Source organism: Corvus cornix, chromosome 8, assembly GCF_000738735.6.
Source record: "Corvus cornix cornix isolate S_Up_H32 chromosome 8, ASM73873v5, whole genome shotgun sequence".
Classification (NCBI taxonomy): domain Eukaryota; kingdom Metazoa; phylum Chordata; class Aves; order Passeriformes; family Corvidae; genus Corvus; species Corvus cornix.
Window position 1 is genome coordinate 24565472 of NC_046338.1, and position 16558 is coordinate 24582029.

Genomic DNA, 16558 nt, shown 5'->3' on the forward strand with positions numbered 1-16558 from the left:
TCGGCCGGGCTCGGTACGGCCCGGCTCGAGCCCAGCGCAGCAGGTGCCCGGTCCCGGCCGTGGAGAGAACTCCCCCTGCCCTGTCTCCCACCCCCAAAGATTGAAGTCGGGACGCGAGTGCTCCCGATTCCCTTGCCTGGGAAAAAACCTCCATAATAAACAGGTTGTAGTTGAGCGACGCGACTTGTGGGTTTTTACCGGCCCCAAAGGCACTGGCCTGGAGCCCCCCCGACTGAGTCCGGCCAGCAGCCGCCCCTGGGACATGAGTGGGGAGTGGCGGTCCCGGGCCAGCCGCCCCAGAGGGGCACGGGCATCTCCCACCCCCCGCGGGACCGCGCAGCCCGTCCCCTCCCCACCCAGCTCGCTGCCCGGCTCCAGCGCCGGCATCCCCCGGCTCCCGGCGCCATTCCGCTCCGTTGCCATGGAAACTCATCTCAAAAACCCCTCCGGCTCAAAGGGATGCTCAGGGAGCCGTGAAGCCACGGCGAGGATACTCAAGGAGCCACGACGCCATGGCGAGGCAGGCGAGCCCCACGGTGGGCCGCAGACCCCCTGCGCCCGGGCGAGCCCCTCTGTGCCCGCCCGCCGGATCCTGCCCCGCGACGGGGCTGTGGTGGGCGCAGGGCGGGGGGTGTACCCGGGTGGTGGCAGCGGGGGCAGGGCCGGGGCTGGGGAGCTGCGCCCCTGCACCGCCAGGCCGCCGGCTGGGGCCGGTTGTTGGTAAACAGGACATCTGCCGCTCCGCAAGAGCAGCCTTGCATTATTCATCAGCCCGCAGCCTGGCTCTACTCCGCCGCCATTGTCACAGAATTCCTTTCTCTGCCGGCAGCTGGTGCAGCTGCCAAGCGCCCGCCTGGCCCCCGGCGCACAGGCAGCCTTGGGAAGGGAACCCGGGGCTCCGGGATGGGGCAGAGTGATGCGGCCAGCGAGTACATGGAGCCGGGGATGCTCGACAGCGGGCTTCTCCATCGCCCGTGCACCCTCCTGGGTTAGAAGGCCCAGGCATCCCTGTCACTCCTCGGCCAGCTGCTGTCACAACAATGTGTGGCTTTGTGGCCGGCGGGGTCCCTGCGCAGGGGCAGGTGGCAGTGGTGCCTCCGGGGCGCCCCAGCCCCACACGGTCCCCGGGAGGGGCGGCTCAGCCCTGCATATCCCACCACGGAGCCAGCATGACCCAGTCCAGGCCCGCAGCCACCAGGGCAGGGCAGGAGCTGGGGATGTGCAGAGCTGTTGATTTCTGGAAGAGCAGCTGCCTGCCCCAGCATAGCCCCACAGCACTCATGTGGGTCCCTCCGTGGTACTCAGTGTGTCTGCAGCCCTAAAGCACCCCATGGCAGCAGGCAGGTGCCAGCACAGCACCAGCAGCATCCCCGTGCCTGCAGCAGCTCCTGTCTCATGCACTGAGGGGACATCCTGGAAAGGTCTGCTGTCTAAATCCTTCACATGCAGAGGAAGTCTCAGCTGGTGCCCCAGCCTTGGGAGCTGAGGTACAAGAGAAGGAGGCAGAAGGCTGCATCCACCAACAGCCTGTTTGGAGTGGCCACAGGAGAAAGCCTGGGCTCTGCCATGCTGCAGAACCACCACCCAGAAGATGCCGGCCAAGGGCTTTCCACACATAGAGCCTGGGGGGAATTAAGACAAATCACCTAAAGGTGTGAATCCCTGCCTGCAAATGCGCTAAATCCCAAGCGGATATGCTAGTTCAGGAGCAAAGTGGCTTTAGCTGGTCATGTCTTAATCTTCCCCGATTTAGGCTCGGCATGCTCCTGCACGGAGGGCAGGGATGTCCTGGCACCTCGGGGACAGGTGACTCGGGTTGCCCAGGCTGAGCAAGCGGGGATGGCCGAGCTTCTGTGGGGACAGCATGCCCAGTGCCAGGCAGGGGATAGCCTGCTGCCGGGGGGACACAGGATGTGGGAAGGGATGCAGTGGCACATGAGGGACACCCCTGACCTCGCTGTGCCTCTCCCCAGACAGAACGTTAAATACCCGGGCTGGGGAGTAATTTTCTCCAAAGGATGCATTTTCCACCAGAAATTTCTGGGCCCCATCTCTGCCCAAGGGCTGAGCTGGAGTCTCCCTGGCAGCGGGTGACAAAGCCGCCTTTCAGCGGCCAGGGGAGGTCTCTGGCATGGGCCGTGCCCCCAGCAGCAGTGCCCGGGGGTGTCCCAGCCGAGGGGACGGTGTCCCAGCCCTGGCACCCGCGGCGGGAGGTGACCCATTTTCCTCAATGGCGCCGGCCCCGCGCAGCCTCGGGATTTCCTGAGCTGCTGAGGGCAGCTGGCTCCCCGGCCCAGCACACATCCCTGGGGGGCACCGACGCTGGATCTGCGCTGATCTGGCCGTGCCCTCAATTAGCCACTTCGGGGGCGTCAGGGGGCTTTCCTCCAGAGAGCGCCCTCCGTGATAAAGCGGGGGCTTTTAACCCAGCCACTTCCCTCAGGGGCTGCGTGGGGCGGAGCAGGAGCCGCGTCCCTGCAGCCTCCCCTTCTCGGTTGGAGCTGAGGCTGAAGCAAGCCCACATCCTAAAGCTGGTGGCTGTAGCCCTTCTCTGGGCAGCAGCAACTGCCCCCAGGGCCCAGCAGGGGCTGCGAGACGTGGGGGGTGCTTTGCCGAGCGTGCCGGGCTGGCCCTGGCCTTGGAGCTGGGATTGCCTCCACCGGGAGCCTGCAAAAGGTGCGGGGCTGGGACCTCTGCCTAGGGCAGGTCAACCAGAGAGCTTTGTACAGAGATTAAGGGAAAGTGAGGAATAAATAAGGAATAACTCCCTCCAGGCTGCCTCTCCTTTGGCTCACCTCTCTCCCCCTCCCTGCACCAACTCCCCTCAGCTCTTTCTTCTTCATTCAGATACAAATACCACAAAAACTCATGGACCCAGACAGAGCTGCTCCTATGGGGAGCTGGGGCTGGAAAGCCTTCCTCTGCTCTCATGTTTTCTGGCACCTAGGATCCTTTGGATTTGTTACAGGGCAAGAAGAGGCTGGGGGAAAAAAAAGAAAAGAGGTTACAGGAAAAAACCCTGCTGCTGGCTTGGTGTCCCCAGAGATCAGTGATCCATACGTGGCCTGCAGAGCCTTGGCTGGTGCACTGTGTGCACCCACATGCCCAGGGCCCTCTGTCCCTCATGACAAGGTCACCCCAGGGTGACACGCTGCAGCTTTCTCTTTTTTTCACTCCTGAATCTCCTGCAGACACAGCCCACAGCCAGGGGCTGGAGGTTACAAATGGCTGCTGCCCATGGCAAGTAACAGCCACCGCCCATGGGCCACCCCATCTATAACCGGGTTTGCCTCAGATCCTTGCATTAGGCAGGAGTTTCATGGAAAAAGTGGTTGGGCTTCCCTCCGTGGACTGGGAGCAGTTTCCTGTGATGGGATGCAACAGAAAGAGCCTTTCACAAAACCTGGCAAAGCACTTTATTTCTTATTTCATTTATTCTCCACAGCCCTCCTGTGTGTGTGCCTGCCAGCGTGGATCTGGCTGTCCTACATCACGAGCTGGGGCTGCACGGGAGGGTGAGCAGGGCAGCACCCTGCCTGGAACAGGGGACAACTGTCCCCCAACACAAGGAGCCCGGGGCTGGCTGGGGTGGGGAGGAAGCCACACAGAGAGGGGACAGCCCACACATGCTGGATACCCAGCCTTGCTGCCGAAGGGCGGCTGCAGGATCAGTGTGCGGCTCGGGAGTACAGGGGCTTAGGAAGGATTAGCAAGAGACGGGAAGATGGAGGAGCAGAGGATAAGCGTGCCGAGGGCTGGCAGGAGCTGGGTCTCGTCAGGCAGCACATGCCACTGACCAGGGCTCGGCACGTCAGCGCCCAGCCCCGGCGCCCGTCGTCGGCAGCTCCAGCGCCCGTCATCGGCAGCGTCCAGCCATCCACTTGTCGCTGCTCTCCTTTAAAAGGCATCAGAGTCCCTGCTGTTATCAGCAGGGCCGATAGCGCTGTCACGCCTGCAATGAACAGGTTTACAGATATCCCAGTTGTCCTTGCCATCTGGAATGGATGTCCCCATTGTCCCCGCAACCCCTTCCCGAGGGGCCGAAGCTGCCAGCCTGCCCAGGGCCGGTGAGAATCCCAGCAGGCTGCAGGCAGATGCCGTGGATGCAGACTCCATGGGGCAGGTGTGATGCCTCCGTGCAGTGGGATCACAGTGCCTGAAAAGCAGTGCTCCAACTGAAAAAAGGCAGGGAATCAGCTGGAGAGACCTGAGCACAGCACTCAAACCCACGTCAGAGCTGTGGTGGGACTGCAGTAGGGAGGCTGTGCAGAGAATGGCCAGGGGTGGGGGTAGCTGGCACTGGTGGCTCTCCCCCAGGTTTTCCAGGGAAAGAAAGGGTGTCCCAAGAAATGGGCTGTGCTCAGACCCAGGCTTCAGTGGCAAAGTTCAGCTCAGGGCAGTTGGTCATTAAGCCCTCCCAGTCCCATGGCCCCCCCGGACATGCTGGGGCCAGAGGTCAGGCCGGCCAAGGTGCAGCGTGGCTCTGGGAGCTGGCACAGCAGCAGGGAAAAGTGTGCACAGCAGCTGCCCAGCTTTCATGTGTCTGTGCCCCACATGCACACCACCTCCAGGACACTCTCAGTGAGCCCCTGGGGTAGGGAAGGGGCTGGACATACATAATCCAGCACCTCATGAATGCTGCGATGTCCCCACGGCACCATCTTCTCCTTTGGCATCACCCCCCCACTAGAATGCATTTGGCCCTGGTCCCCACCACACATTATGGGCATCTGCCTGGGATGCAGGGAAACCCAGCTTGGCTCCTCATCCACACGCTCCACACACTTGCCTCCCTACTGTCCTGCCTGGGGGCAGCCAAGGCACAGGCAGGGGGAACAAATTCAATCCTGCTCAGATGGAAAATCTCTGAAAAAGTACAACTTGGCTGAACCCTTCCAACCAGAACCTGTAAATCTGCTCCCCATGACGCTGCCAGCATCCCACGGAGCACTGGATCCAGGTGGAAAGTCCCCTTGCAGGAAAGAAGGGAGAAAGCTGTCTGCAGAAAGATGCTGAATTTATGTTATTCATTCTCGTTCCAGGAATGCAGTGAATGAACTTGCAAAGCCCAGGGCAGGACTCAAGTGTGCTTCAACCCTGACCTGGCCTGACTTTCTTCCAGGCTGAAGAAGAGGTGGAGACAAGCCCCGGCTCCACAACCCATCTGAATTTACTGTGTGTCTTTTCTTGAGGCAGTTCTCCTCCTCCTGTATGGGTGAAACGTGATCATCAGAGACTGAGTCTTTCACCGGGTTTCAAAACTGGTCAAGCAGGGCAAAACCCTTTTGTCAGTCTCCAGGATGGGAAGCGAGGGCAGGAGAGACAGGGGGACATGGGCCACCCCAGCCTCCTCCTTTGGGGGGGCAACAAACACCACCCACACTCAAGACATGTTCATATTCTGAAGATGGGGATCACGGCAGATCCCATCACTGTTGGCTCTTGCAGGCTCACCTTGAAAGGCACTGACTAAAAAGTACATTTACAGGAAAAACCCCAAACCAACCCTCTCTCACCAGCTAGAGAGGGCTGTCATGTCTTGACTTGCCTTTCCGCAGTGATTGTTCCTTTCTCCCTCTAATGCTGCTGCCAAAGCTTATTTGGGTTAATGGTGTTTTTAAGTCTGTGCCCTCTTGATGGATTGAGGAAAACAGAAAAGATTCAAGGTCCAGTTTCTGTAAATGAGTCGAATTCCTTCCTTCTCACAGTCAAAACCTGCCAGATTTTTTTTGTGCTCTTCCCAGGAACCCCCCAGGCCAGCACACCTCCCGTGCCACCTCACCCCATGCCCCCTGTGAACAGGTAGGTGCCCTCTCCTCCTGTGGCAGTGGGAAGCAGCTCCACCATGACGCAACCTGACCATCCCAAAGAGCCTCTCCAGCTTCCCAAGATCTGGCTTGTGTAACACTTGCATGGAGAGCCAGAGCCCGCAGCAGAGCTGGCACCAGCTCCAAATTTCCATTTCAAAAGAAAATTTCAGCGTGTATTTTGCTTTACAACTCTCCAGTAGTGTCCTGGTTACAGCCCTCCTCCCACAGCAGGAATGCCAGGTTCAGAATTGTTAGTTTTGGTCATACTTTGCTTTTTTCACACTGTTTCAGCAGTGCTGTTACAGTCAGGGTGCTGCCTTCATGTTACAGCAGCAAAAGCAGAGATCACAGGGAGCTGCTACTGACAAGCTGGTAAAATGCAAAATGCAACACAAAATAAAGCCCCCCAAATACCAAAGTTAACTGAAAAAAAAAGCTGTAACAAAAGCATTTTGGCATAAAGCATTGTAGGAATGTTTGGATTTCTGTTTTTGTTTTTAAAATACTTTCCTGAGCAGCTTCCTGCTTCTTTTTAAGCCTGTAAAATTGTAAGCATGGCACTGAGTCTGGAGGTCAGCATGCTCCATCCACGTGAGCACAGAGCACAGCCTTCTCCCAGGGATTGCAGCTGAGCCTGTGACATGTCTGCTCCCACGTCTGCATGGCAGAGAGGCAAGTGAAGGACTGGGATGCCAGGGACACATGGCTAAGGGAAAATACCCAAATGCATGCGGCAAAACTTATCACATCCCAATAGACCTGACCTGCTTTGGGTGGGTGAGCACTTCCAAACTCCAGGCTCTGCTTTACCCCACAATCTCAGGGGCTCTTTAGGAGGTGGGAAGCAAGGGGAGGGAGGGACCTGGAAAATGGGACATTGCCCCAGCTGTATGAACATTGTTCTATTTTGACAAAGCTCTAGAGCAGGAGCGTGAGTAACCAAAGGCAGTTCCTGCAGCAACAGCAGAGGAATGTGAATACAGAGGAGAGGTCAGCACAGGAGAGGCTTAGTGACAGCAGTGGCTTAAGAGAGTGACCCCTCGGGCTTGGAGAGGCCAGTGGCGGGACCTACCACTCCCTGCACCTCCCAAGAGCCAGCATTTTCCTTTGGTTGCTAAACGGATCTTCCAGCCCCCTCCTCCCAGGCTGGTACAAACATAAGCCAGTGAAACACATGGCAGTGGAGTCTGCTGCCGCATGCCAGAAACCAGCATCTCTATTGAAGGACACGCAAGGGTCCTTCAAAGTTAGGGCAGCACAGGACATGCTCTCTCTCCTTGCCTGGACTCGTTCCCAGAGCAATCTCTGGAGCCGCTCCAAGAAAGCTTTTAAGATGTTGGAAACCGCAGGGCTGGCACCCCCAAGTGGTTCCTGAGCTCTCGGTGCAGCCGGAGCTCTCGCCAGGCTCATCAATAGCTCATCCACCAGGATCCGCAGCGCAGCAGCAGCTCCGGCACTCTGGGTGTCCGAGCTCCCCTGGCCCCCGGCACAGCAGGCCCCTCTGCTACCGCGCAGGGGCTGCAGCCAACTCAGACATGGAGTTTGTCAAAGTGATGTGTTCAGATTTCCTTTTGCTACAGGAAAGAATCCACATGAGCGCTTTCCCTCACAGAGAAGAGCGTTACAGAACACTCCTGCAGCCGGTGTTTCTTACCTACAGGGAGTTAATCCTAAAGAGTGATGGTGACAAAGTAAAACTGCCAATGGTCACTGGTACCATCCTTCAGCACTGCCAGAGGGCTTCTGTGCCTTTCCTGAGCAGCACATCCTTCTGAAATAGCTGTCCTGTCCCACTTTTAAGTTACAGACAGGAAACCCTGACCTGTAGCACAGGATACTCTTAGATCTGCCGGTGCACAGCTGCTCACAGCCAGAGGAAATCCTGCCACTCCTGAGCAGCAACTGAGACCAAACATGGAACCCATGTTGCTCATCTCAGAGGATGGAGCAATGCAGAACCCAGAACTGCCCACGGGTTGGGTCGCTGACCCCCAGGGATGTCCCTCTGCCACATGCCAGAGGCATGCCCAGAGCAGCAGGACAAGGAGCTGCTGTGGACAAAAGGCTCATTCAGAGGCACAGCCCCGCAGGCACCTGCTGCTGCGTTTCAGAGGAAGAGGAGGGAGGGAGAAGCCTCTCAAGCGCTGGAAATGTTTAAATTGCACAGGAGAGGAATCAAACTATGAGTGACTCCGACTCTTGCCCTGTACAACGGCACTGCTGGCACAGGGACACTGGAGAGCAGAACACAGCCCTGGGATGGGAAGGAAGGCGCAGAGCTGTGTGCATCAGGCACATGGAACCTGAGCAAGGGTGGCTGTTTCAGAAGAGACAAAAAGCAGATGTTTCACAAAAGCTCACTTTCCAGGTTTATTAAGTAAAGTTAACTGAATTGTTTTCATTTTGTGGGGATTCCTTTCCGTCTAACCCAGGGGGTTAGCAGAGTTGCACAGAATCACGGTTGGACTGTGATAACCCAAATACAACTTTGGCTCATCTCACCGCTGACACATATGGAATGACTTGGGGGTTATTACATGCTGTGTCTGCTTGAGGCAGGTACATGTACAGATCAGCACAAGTTGCAAATGATAGTTTACATCCTTTCAAAACTGAGCAGGGCATCCAGCAAATGCACTGCCATGAGAAGACATATGAAAAAGAAATGATACAGACTTGCAAATACGTAAGAAGTTCAAGAGATGCAAGAAACCTCAAACACAAGAAATGTCAAGGGGGGAAAAAAACACTTAAATTCAGACACAATGTGTTCAAATGAAAACCCAGCTGTAATTTAAAGTCCCTTCAAAATGGGAAACATACAGTAACGCAATTAAAGAGAAACCAGGTCTCATCCTGGGAAACGTGTCCGAAAGCACTGATGCACAAACAGGTTCAGAGTTCTAAGCAAAATGTCCCTGGGCATTGGTATACTTGACTCTTGGAGCCAGAGCAAAGCAATTCATTACACTTGCTGGGCCTACTGCTGGCTCTTGGTGGCCTAACAGCACGTAGGATCCCAGATGTCACAGAGAAGGCAGCACGCAAACTGCTGGTTACCGGGAGGAATGCCACGGGCCACATCTCCCAGAGAGCAACTAGAGTAAGGACACCTAATTCTGGCAGCCTGGCTCCACTGCACACAACATTAGTGTAATGTTCTGCAAGGTTCTTCAGTTCTTAGCTCACTCCTTTCTCAGCCTGAGTTGGTCTGTCTTGTGCATGAGCACAACTGGCTGTGCAAAATGATCCAAAAAACAGAAGGGACAGGACCAAAGAAAACTGGCTGAACCTGGGGCTGGCTTTCAGCTCCTATTTTCAAATATCAGTTAAAGATTGGAAATTTATCTACAAAAGAAATAATATAAATGAAATAAAAAAATGGCACAGTCCACAAAATTAAAAAAAAAAGAGAAAAGAAAAGGAAAATCTTACAACACAGCCTCATAAAAATGGCTTTGCAACGAGAGCTCAGTCACAAAATGAAGGGTTCTAGCTCTTCATACATCAGAAGAGGAAACAAAGCTAAAAAATACTAGTCCACATTCTCTTAATAAGTTAAACTTACTTTCCCTCCCCCTTCTACAAAAGGGGTAGAAGCAAAAGGGAAAAGAGGCTACTAAAAATTAAAAAAAAACAAAAAAGAAAATAAAATAAAAGGAAAAAATAAAAAGAAAAAAAAAGAAAAGGAGAGTGCGAGAGAGAGAGAGAGAGCAGTCTGTGGTCAGAGGCTCAGAGCAGGACTGAGTTCCTTTTAAGGGTTTAAAAGATGCAAAACAGTTCCTCAAAAGTTCCCTCTCTTCAACAGTTAGTTCAATGCTGTAGCCATGGAAACTCAAGTAGATACTGGAGGAGAGATTCTTCCCGGCAGATCCTCCGCCATGCGGAGCGCTGCTGGGCGAGCGTTAATCCTCGATGATTATGGGCTCATCATTCATGGGCTGGCGGAGCTGCACTGCCTGCATGGGCCGCAGGATAATAGGCTTGTAAGGGCGTCTGGCGGCTCGCTTGGCTTCGGAGGAGGAAAGCAGCTTGCGGATTTTCCTGCAGACAGCAAGGAAGAAAGGGACAGATTACAGAGGCACCATAGGTTTCTCCATTTCTCCAAGGGAAACCAGGCCTGCACACACCTGGTGGGGCGGGCTGACAATGGTTCCTTCTGCAATGTCTGCCCTGGGAAAATTAAATTTTCTGATTTATAAACCCCCCAATGAAGAAGAAATTGCATTCTCTGCTCCAGAACCCTTCCCTGGCAGAGCAGAAGGCATTCTGGTCCAGCCTTGTAGGACCAGGGTCTCTTGCTGTGAATAGAACATGTGAAATAGTCAGGACAGCCAGTTTCCACACCACTGATTTATTCTGGATTTGTTTTGATCAGCTGGATGTGCTGCAGGCAGCTCTGGGGGAATTTACAAAGCCAAGTCAAAACCAAACCTCTTCTGGCAACGCTGGTCACTTCCCACCTTGCAGTGCAGAGCACTCTGCCATTGCCAGCCCCGAGCAGCTGCCCACAGCTGCCTCTGCAAGGGGAGCCCATCACCCACGGAGCTGCACCTCAAGGCTGACTGCGCAGGGGAGCTCCATGACAGCCACCAACCAGTGAACCAATACTGGAGCCTTTGCCCCGTGCTGGGAACACCAACAGGGTGTTTCTCCCCCTTGCTTCTCCCACACTGTGTGTGCACAACCCAGAAATGGGCAATATTCACATCTTTTATCTGGTTACGGATTTCCCTATATGTACAAGACTGGCAACAAGCCTTACGAGATGCAGGACAGAAAGCGAAAGAGAGAGAGAGAGACAGAGAGAAGGGAGAGAAAGATACACCAAAGTTTTAAAATTACCAAAAGAAGTTAGAAACAACACTGAATGATTGCTTGTTTCTTTTTGTCAACACCAAGCTTAGAGAGAAAGGAAGTATCATAAAAAACCCCACCCAAACCCAAAAATCCAGCAACAATGAAAAATATACTGCATAATTAAAATGAGGAATTCTTTTATGGGGATGTTGTGGTGGTCAAAGGCACATTGAGATTAGAAAGGAAAGTAATATAATAAATATTCAGTACCCACTATGAGCCTTCAGCTCAGGAACTGGGGCAACAAGAAGGGTCTGGTAAGACAGCACTGCCTTCCCTCACAGGCTTCTGACAGAACAAGGTTTTGGCTTCCCATGAAAGACAAGAGAGGAAGGGCTTTACAGTCCACATTTCAGCCAACTATCCCCTAGTTTTGTTTAGGGAACACTGCTGGGGCCAAAACCCCTTTTTGTTGGTTGTGTTGGTTGTTGGGGTTTTTTTCGTTGGTTTACTTGTTAAGGGAAGAGAGACCTTCTCACTGAGCTGATGCCTATCACTGTGCTATGATTTCTGTCTTTAAGATGTGACAGCTGCTGAAGAAAGTGGTCAAAATACCTCCCCCATTCTCCGCAAAAACTTACCCTTAGCACCACCAGAACTGACAAACCATCAACTTCAGCTGAAAATTTGGAATCACTTCTTGTCAGATTTGGTCCTCTTCACTTGTTTTTTTGCCCACTGAGCAGGACAAGCTGCTGCATGGCACTTACACAGACACATCTTTGTTTGCCCAGTGTCCCTGTTTCTCCAGCACATTCTAAAGCTAAAAGGCCACAGGGTGAGGAGAGGTGAGAACAAGCTGGCAAAGTGGTGGTGGGGGAGAGAAAAAATAAAATCTTGATATAATGACTCCTCCAAGATGTTTGGCTGCAGTTGATCCACTTTTAGCCAGCAGAGCTCCTTGCAGCACCCGCGTGTGCTCAATTAGCCACACTGCCATCAGAAACACATCCTCCAGCATTCTAGATTCTGATCAGGTCACTCGCTGCCTCCGCTTGCATGAGTTATAAATGCCAAGTTCCCTACTGTGAGCCTTCAATTCAAAAACTTATTCCTTTCATTTCACCAACTTTTCGAACTGCTTCAGAGCCGTACAGTTTTCCAGCACCATTCTCAACTAGGCTACACAAAAACAAGGAGAGGGGGAGCGTGTAGAACTTCAGGGAAACCTACTTGCTGTGACTGGAAACACAGCCTGACCCTCAGCTGGAGGATGATATGCAGATATTGCAGCTAGATTGATTGCTATGGAGCCAACACAAAGCTCAAATTGTTTCAGAGCTCACAAACAAGTCTGACAGTGGAATGCAGCAGATGGTTCAGGGAAAAGTTAGAGGTGAAATGCCCGACAGAAAACCCGTGCCGCTGACAATGCTCCATCACTCAGGCTTCCCTGCTCTTCACAGGCTGCCAAAAATCTCCTTTCACCACTCATCAGTCAGCTAAGCAGCACAGCTATCAGACAAAGAAGCCTGTGTGGGTTTTTTTTCTTTTCTTTCTTTCTTTCTCTATTTTTAAATGGAAGCAGCAAGATCTTACTGAGATGATGTCTACCACGGAACCATGATTTTTATTAGAGTTGTGCTGGTTGCTGTGGGACTCATCTTTCCTGCCTCACTCAGTGGTTCTGTATGAGCAGAAGATTCTGTGTCTTTACAGTAAACTGTTGTCACAACCAACACCACACTGGATGAATATCGTCTCAGTTCTGTACAGGTCAAAAGCCAGGACCTTGTACTGACACGCTGCCACCATGCACCTGCCGTATTTCATGTGGCTTGGATGGTGAAGATGTCAAGAAGAGCTCCCTAAATGCATGATTATGAAAGAACCCTTGAGCATCTAAGGAGTGAATTAGAGACTGTATACCCTGAGTCCACAGTGGCACGTAAATCTGAGAGCTGCAACAGGATCCCAGTACCTCTTTATCAGAGCAACAGTAGTAATAAGGAATCTGCTTCCCCTGAAAACTAAATCCTTCTCTCACTTTTTTTCAGTTGTATATGGAATTCCACTGGGTTTTTTCACAGCATCTTGCAGGCACAGAAAGGAGAAGGGAAAGACATGACGAAGATATGAGCTGGTGTGAAATGTTGCATAAAAGGTGTCCATAGGAACAAGTCTGACAGGGAAATTCATTTCACGTTTCTTCTGAGTTCTAACAAGGTGTTTCTGCATTGAAATCTGATTTTCCAATAGATCAGTGGTTAATAACTTGAATGTTACTAGTGTCACCTTTTCTACAAAGCCCATCTTTGATACTAGGCCCACAAAATAGTTACTTGACACTTGAAATGCACTGCAAGCTAAGGAGAAGTTTGGAGATGTCAGGACTCTTGACTATGACCTTTGTGCTGAACAAATGAAGACTCAGAGTAGTGCCAAATTTAGTAGTACCAGAAGAGACAAAGCACTAAAACTCTCCATCTCCTTGGTCACTTGAAGGGTTGAGACATCCAGTAATTCCCAGGTCTATCTCTGCAAGCGGAGGGAAAGGTAAGTGCTTCTCTGCTGTTGGGGCACTGATAATGCACGTGCTGATAACTCCAGGCTTCAGACCAGGATAGAAGCCAGACAGCACCTCTGCTGTCAGAGAGGGCTGGAAAGCAGGGCTGCGGCTTTGCTCTGACCTTCCTCAAGGTTACCCAGGAGGGAGGCATCAAGTTCTTGGGAGGAAACCACACAAGCCAATTTCTCTACCTTCTCACCACACCCAGAAGCAACCCTCCCATCCTAGGAATACCAGTACTGGGAACTTTGCCTTAGGGATCAGGTCACATAGCTTCTACCACTCTGTCAGCAGTTTGTAAACAGTTTGAAGTGAAACTCACACAAGGGAAGTTTCTTTCACTATTTTTATCCTGTGGGCAGACCAACAAGGACTAGGATTAGCAGAAGCAGTACCACCAAAGAAGGCAGATGGACACTGCAGGACTAAATCTCACCACTACTGGTGGCAAATATAAACCACCATGAGTGGTAAATGAGTCACCTCAGCCCATAGAAACCCTCTGTCACTTGCAGGTTTCAGGACCCAGACACACGTGGAGATGTTCTGCGGGGTAATACAAGAGAGTTCAGCATGCAAGAGGACATGCAGAGCTCTGTGCACAGGAGGCTCTGCTCCTCAGCATCACTCACGAGACAGGAGGCCCCTGTCCTGTCCCACTGCGATGGGACCTCCAAGAGCAGTGATGGGTCTGAACCATGTGAACTTCCCACCTCAGTCTTCCTTCCCTTTGTGCCCATCTCCTACAGCAACTGCTCTGGAAGAAGAACAAGAATCTACTTTCTCTGGAATGTAAGTGCATGATCAGGTATTTCCCACCCTTTACCCACCTCAGCACTGGCTGTGGTCTCGGCATTCAGTTTGTAGCAACAGATCTGCTGATGAGATTCCTCTCTAACCACACCACCAGCTGCAGCACCCACAAACCGAAAGACCTCCCCTTAAAGCCTCTGAAAGACCACATTTCCTACCTGGTTTCTTCAGTGGCCATGTAAAAAACATCATCTGGTGCATCAATCCAGTTCATCCTCCTCCTTTTCACTGGAGGCATGGATCCACCACGAATTAATCGGACTTTTGTTGGGTATGATTTCCCATTGAGCAGCAAGTTTCGGCTTGGTCCCTAACGTGATACATAAAACAGCACAGTTATGGACTGCAACAAACCTGCAGCAACATGTGCTAAGCACTCAAAGGAAAAGAGAGTTAAAGTTTTCATATGGCTTGCTGAGAGTTTAAGGTAAATTCCTCCCCCTCTGGCCCAGGACTGAACACAGAATTCACATATAAGCCATTGTTCACAAGCAGTACAAGTCAGGCACCTTTGATATGCAATAGGACAGCAATACTTCAGCGACAGGACAAGTAATAAATGGAAGGCATTACCAATAGTTTGTTGCTTGTGTCTGAAAGATGACATCAAGTTCGAAAGATTGAGCATCAGACTTAGATTTCAGCTACTACCATGAATCTAGAGCAACTCTATTGATTTCAGGGAAAGAAATCTAGCTACAGAGCAAATCAAATACAAAAATCAGAATTTACATTTATTCTGGAGTACCAAACTTACCCGTGTCCTTTTTGTTCTAGGGAGGTTAATATTTAATGAGGATAGTATAGAATTAAATATGTTGCTGAAAACAAATCTAGTACTACAAAGCTTAGCAGCTTTCATGATAAAACCCTTTTAGTATTGAACACCACAGATTTCCCACAACAACACATTTGCTTTGCGAATCAACACAGGCATCATTTTCCAGACTCACAGTAACCCCCTTACACTCAGCTGGAAAAACATGAGCTGTTATTAAGAGAGGTGCAGATGAAAAGGAGCAAAGTGTTAAGCTTCTCAAATGCAGCTGTCCTTGATCACTGAAGTCCAGTTCTGCTGCCCCTCTTCCTGCTGATCAGCACATTGAGAAATCCCACTGAAATCAGTAACACTGAACAGCTGGGAAAGATGCACAATGAAGGCCCAGAAAATGTGATATGCATAAATTAAAGCTGGTCAGAAAACACCCTGGTATAAATTCAATTCTGGTATTTCACAGGCTAGTGTCCAAGATCAGACCATCTCCCCAGATGCACCAAGGCTTTCCCTTCTGCCCATGGAATGGGAAACTGAGGGTGTACGTGAGAGATGTCTGCCCTGGGAGATCCACCTCAAAAGGCATGGTGGGGACATGGGGTCTTCATATCCTTAAGTGTCAGGTCATTGCAATAGCTCAACCGAATTGTAACACCTTGACTTAGAAAGGGAAGACTTCAGGCTGAAAACCAAGGGAAAAAACCCCACAAAACCCTGCATCTATCTCATTTTGTATCTGAGCAGAAAACAAAATATGATAATGACTTTTTTTTTGACCAGCCTTAATCAACTGCTCTAGCAAGATCTGCTTCCTGTAGAACATTAGGGCTTTAGAGCTAAACAAACAAAACCCTCCCTTTTAAAATCCTAAACTCTTTAAAACTGTTGCATACAAGTGCAATAACAATGTAATTTCTTAGTTGCCCAACTCCATGTTACACAAGACAACTTCAGCACCACAGCAGACCACTGAAATACTTCCAACAATTTCTTTTAGATTTGACATTTGTTAAGCAAAAGTTTTCAAATAAAAGCTTTTCTGATGGCTTTTTTTTTTTTTTACCCCCTCCAGGTTTCTCCAAGAAAATCCCTTCATTACGGTTGCAAAGGATATTTTCTCCACATATGCAAGATATACAGGAGAACAACTCCAGAAAAAGTTCTTGGAAATACCTAGAAAGGGCACCCCTGTGCTTCCAGGTTGCCTTTTCTCTACCTGCATGGTAAAATCTATTTCAAATGATACATCCTGAAATGAGGACCTTGAATTTTTCATTCACACTTGATCAGGCAACCAGAAATCAAGGCAGTTCTGGGAGTTTCACCCTAAAACACCTAAAAAGTGTTAAGTCATCACAGATTTCTCCCACTGCTCTGAGTTGGTTTATTCAGCAGACACAAACAAGTAGCCAGTCTTCTCAGTGACAAAAAATGAAGTTGAATTCGTGGAGGAATGCAATTTACCACTTCGGATCAAGGAACAAACCGAAGGAATGCTCTGTTATTACAAGCAGCCCAGCATGCCCAAGTTCTAGCCTCTCCTCAGGCCACTGCACACTACCCCAGAACACTGTCAGGTTTAATAATGCCTGTGATCACCGTCCAGTGACCATCGGTCACACCTGCTGCTGGCTGACCTGTGTCACAGGGACCCTGCTGACACTAATGCATTGTGGCACTTCAGCTGATGAGGCAAGCTCCACTTGATCAGCATCAGAAGATCATTTTGGGGGGGGGGTTCGGGGGGGAAGTATGCTTGAAGTTGTTTCCCATAAGCCACGTGCAAGGGGG

The 16558-nt window shown here is 51.2% G+C and overlaps 1 protein-coding gene across 4 annotated transcripts in view; it reads right to left on the reverse strand.

The window, feature by feature from the left end:
* Positions 1-8155: 8155 nt before the first annotated feature.
* Positions 8156-16558, reverse strand: part of MTA1 (metastasis associated 1) — a 79191-nt gene continuing 70788 nt past the window's right edge. For all 4 annotated transcript variants that reach the window (XM_039555702.1, XM_019291682.3, XM_010409314.4 and 1 more), the window contains 2 exons: positions 14151-14302; positions 8156-9854 (listed from right to left, as the gene is read on the reverse strand). In XM_039555702.1, coding sequence (XP_039411636.1) covers positions 9716-9854; positions 14151-14302 — 291 coding nt within the window. In that variant the 3' untranslated portion in view covers positions 8156-9715. The remainder of the gene's footprint in view (positions 9855-14150; positions 14303-16558) is intronic.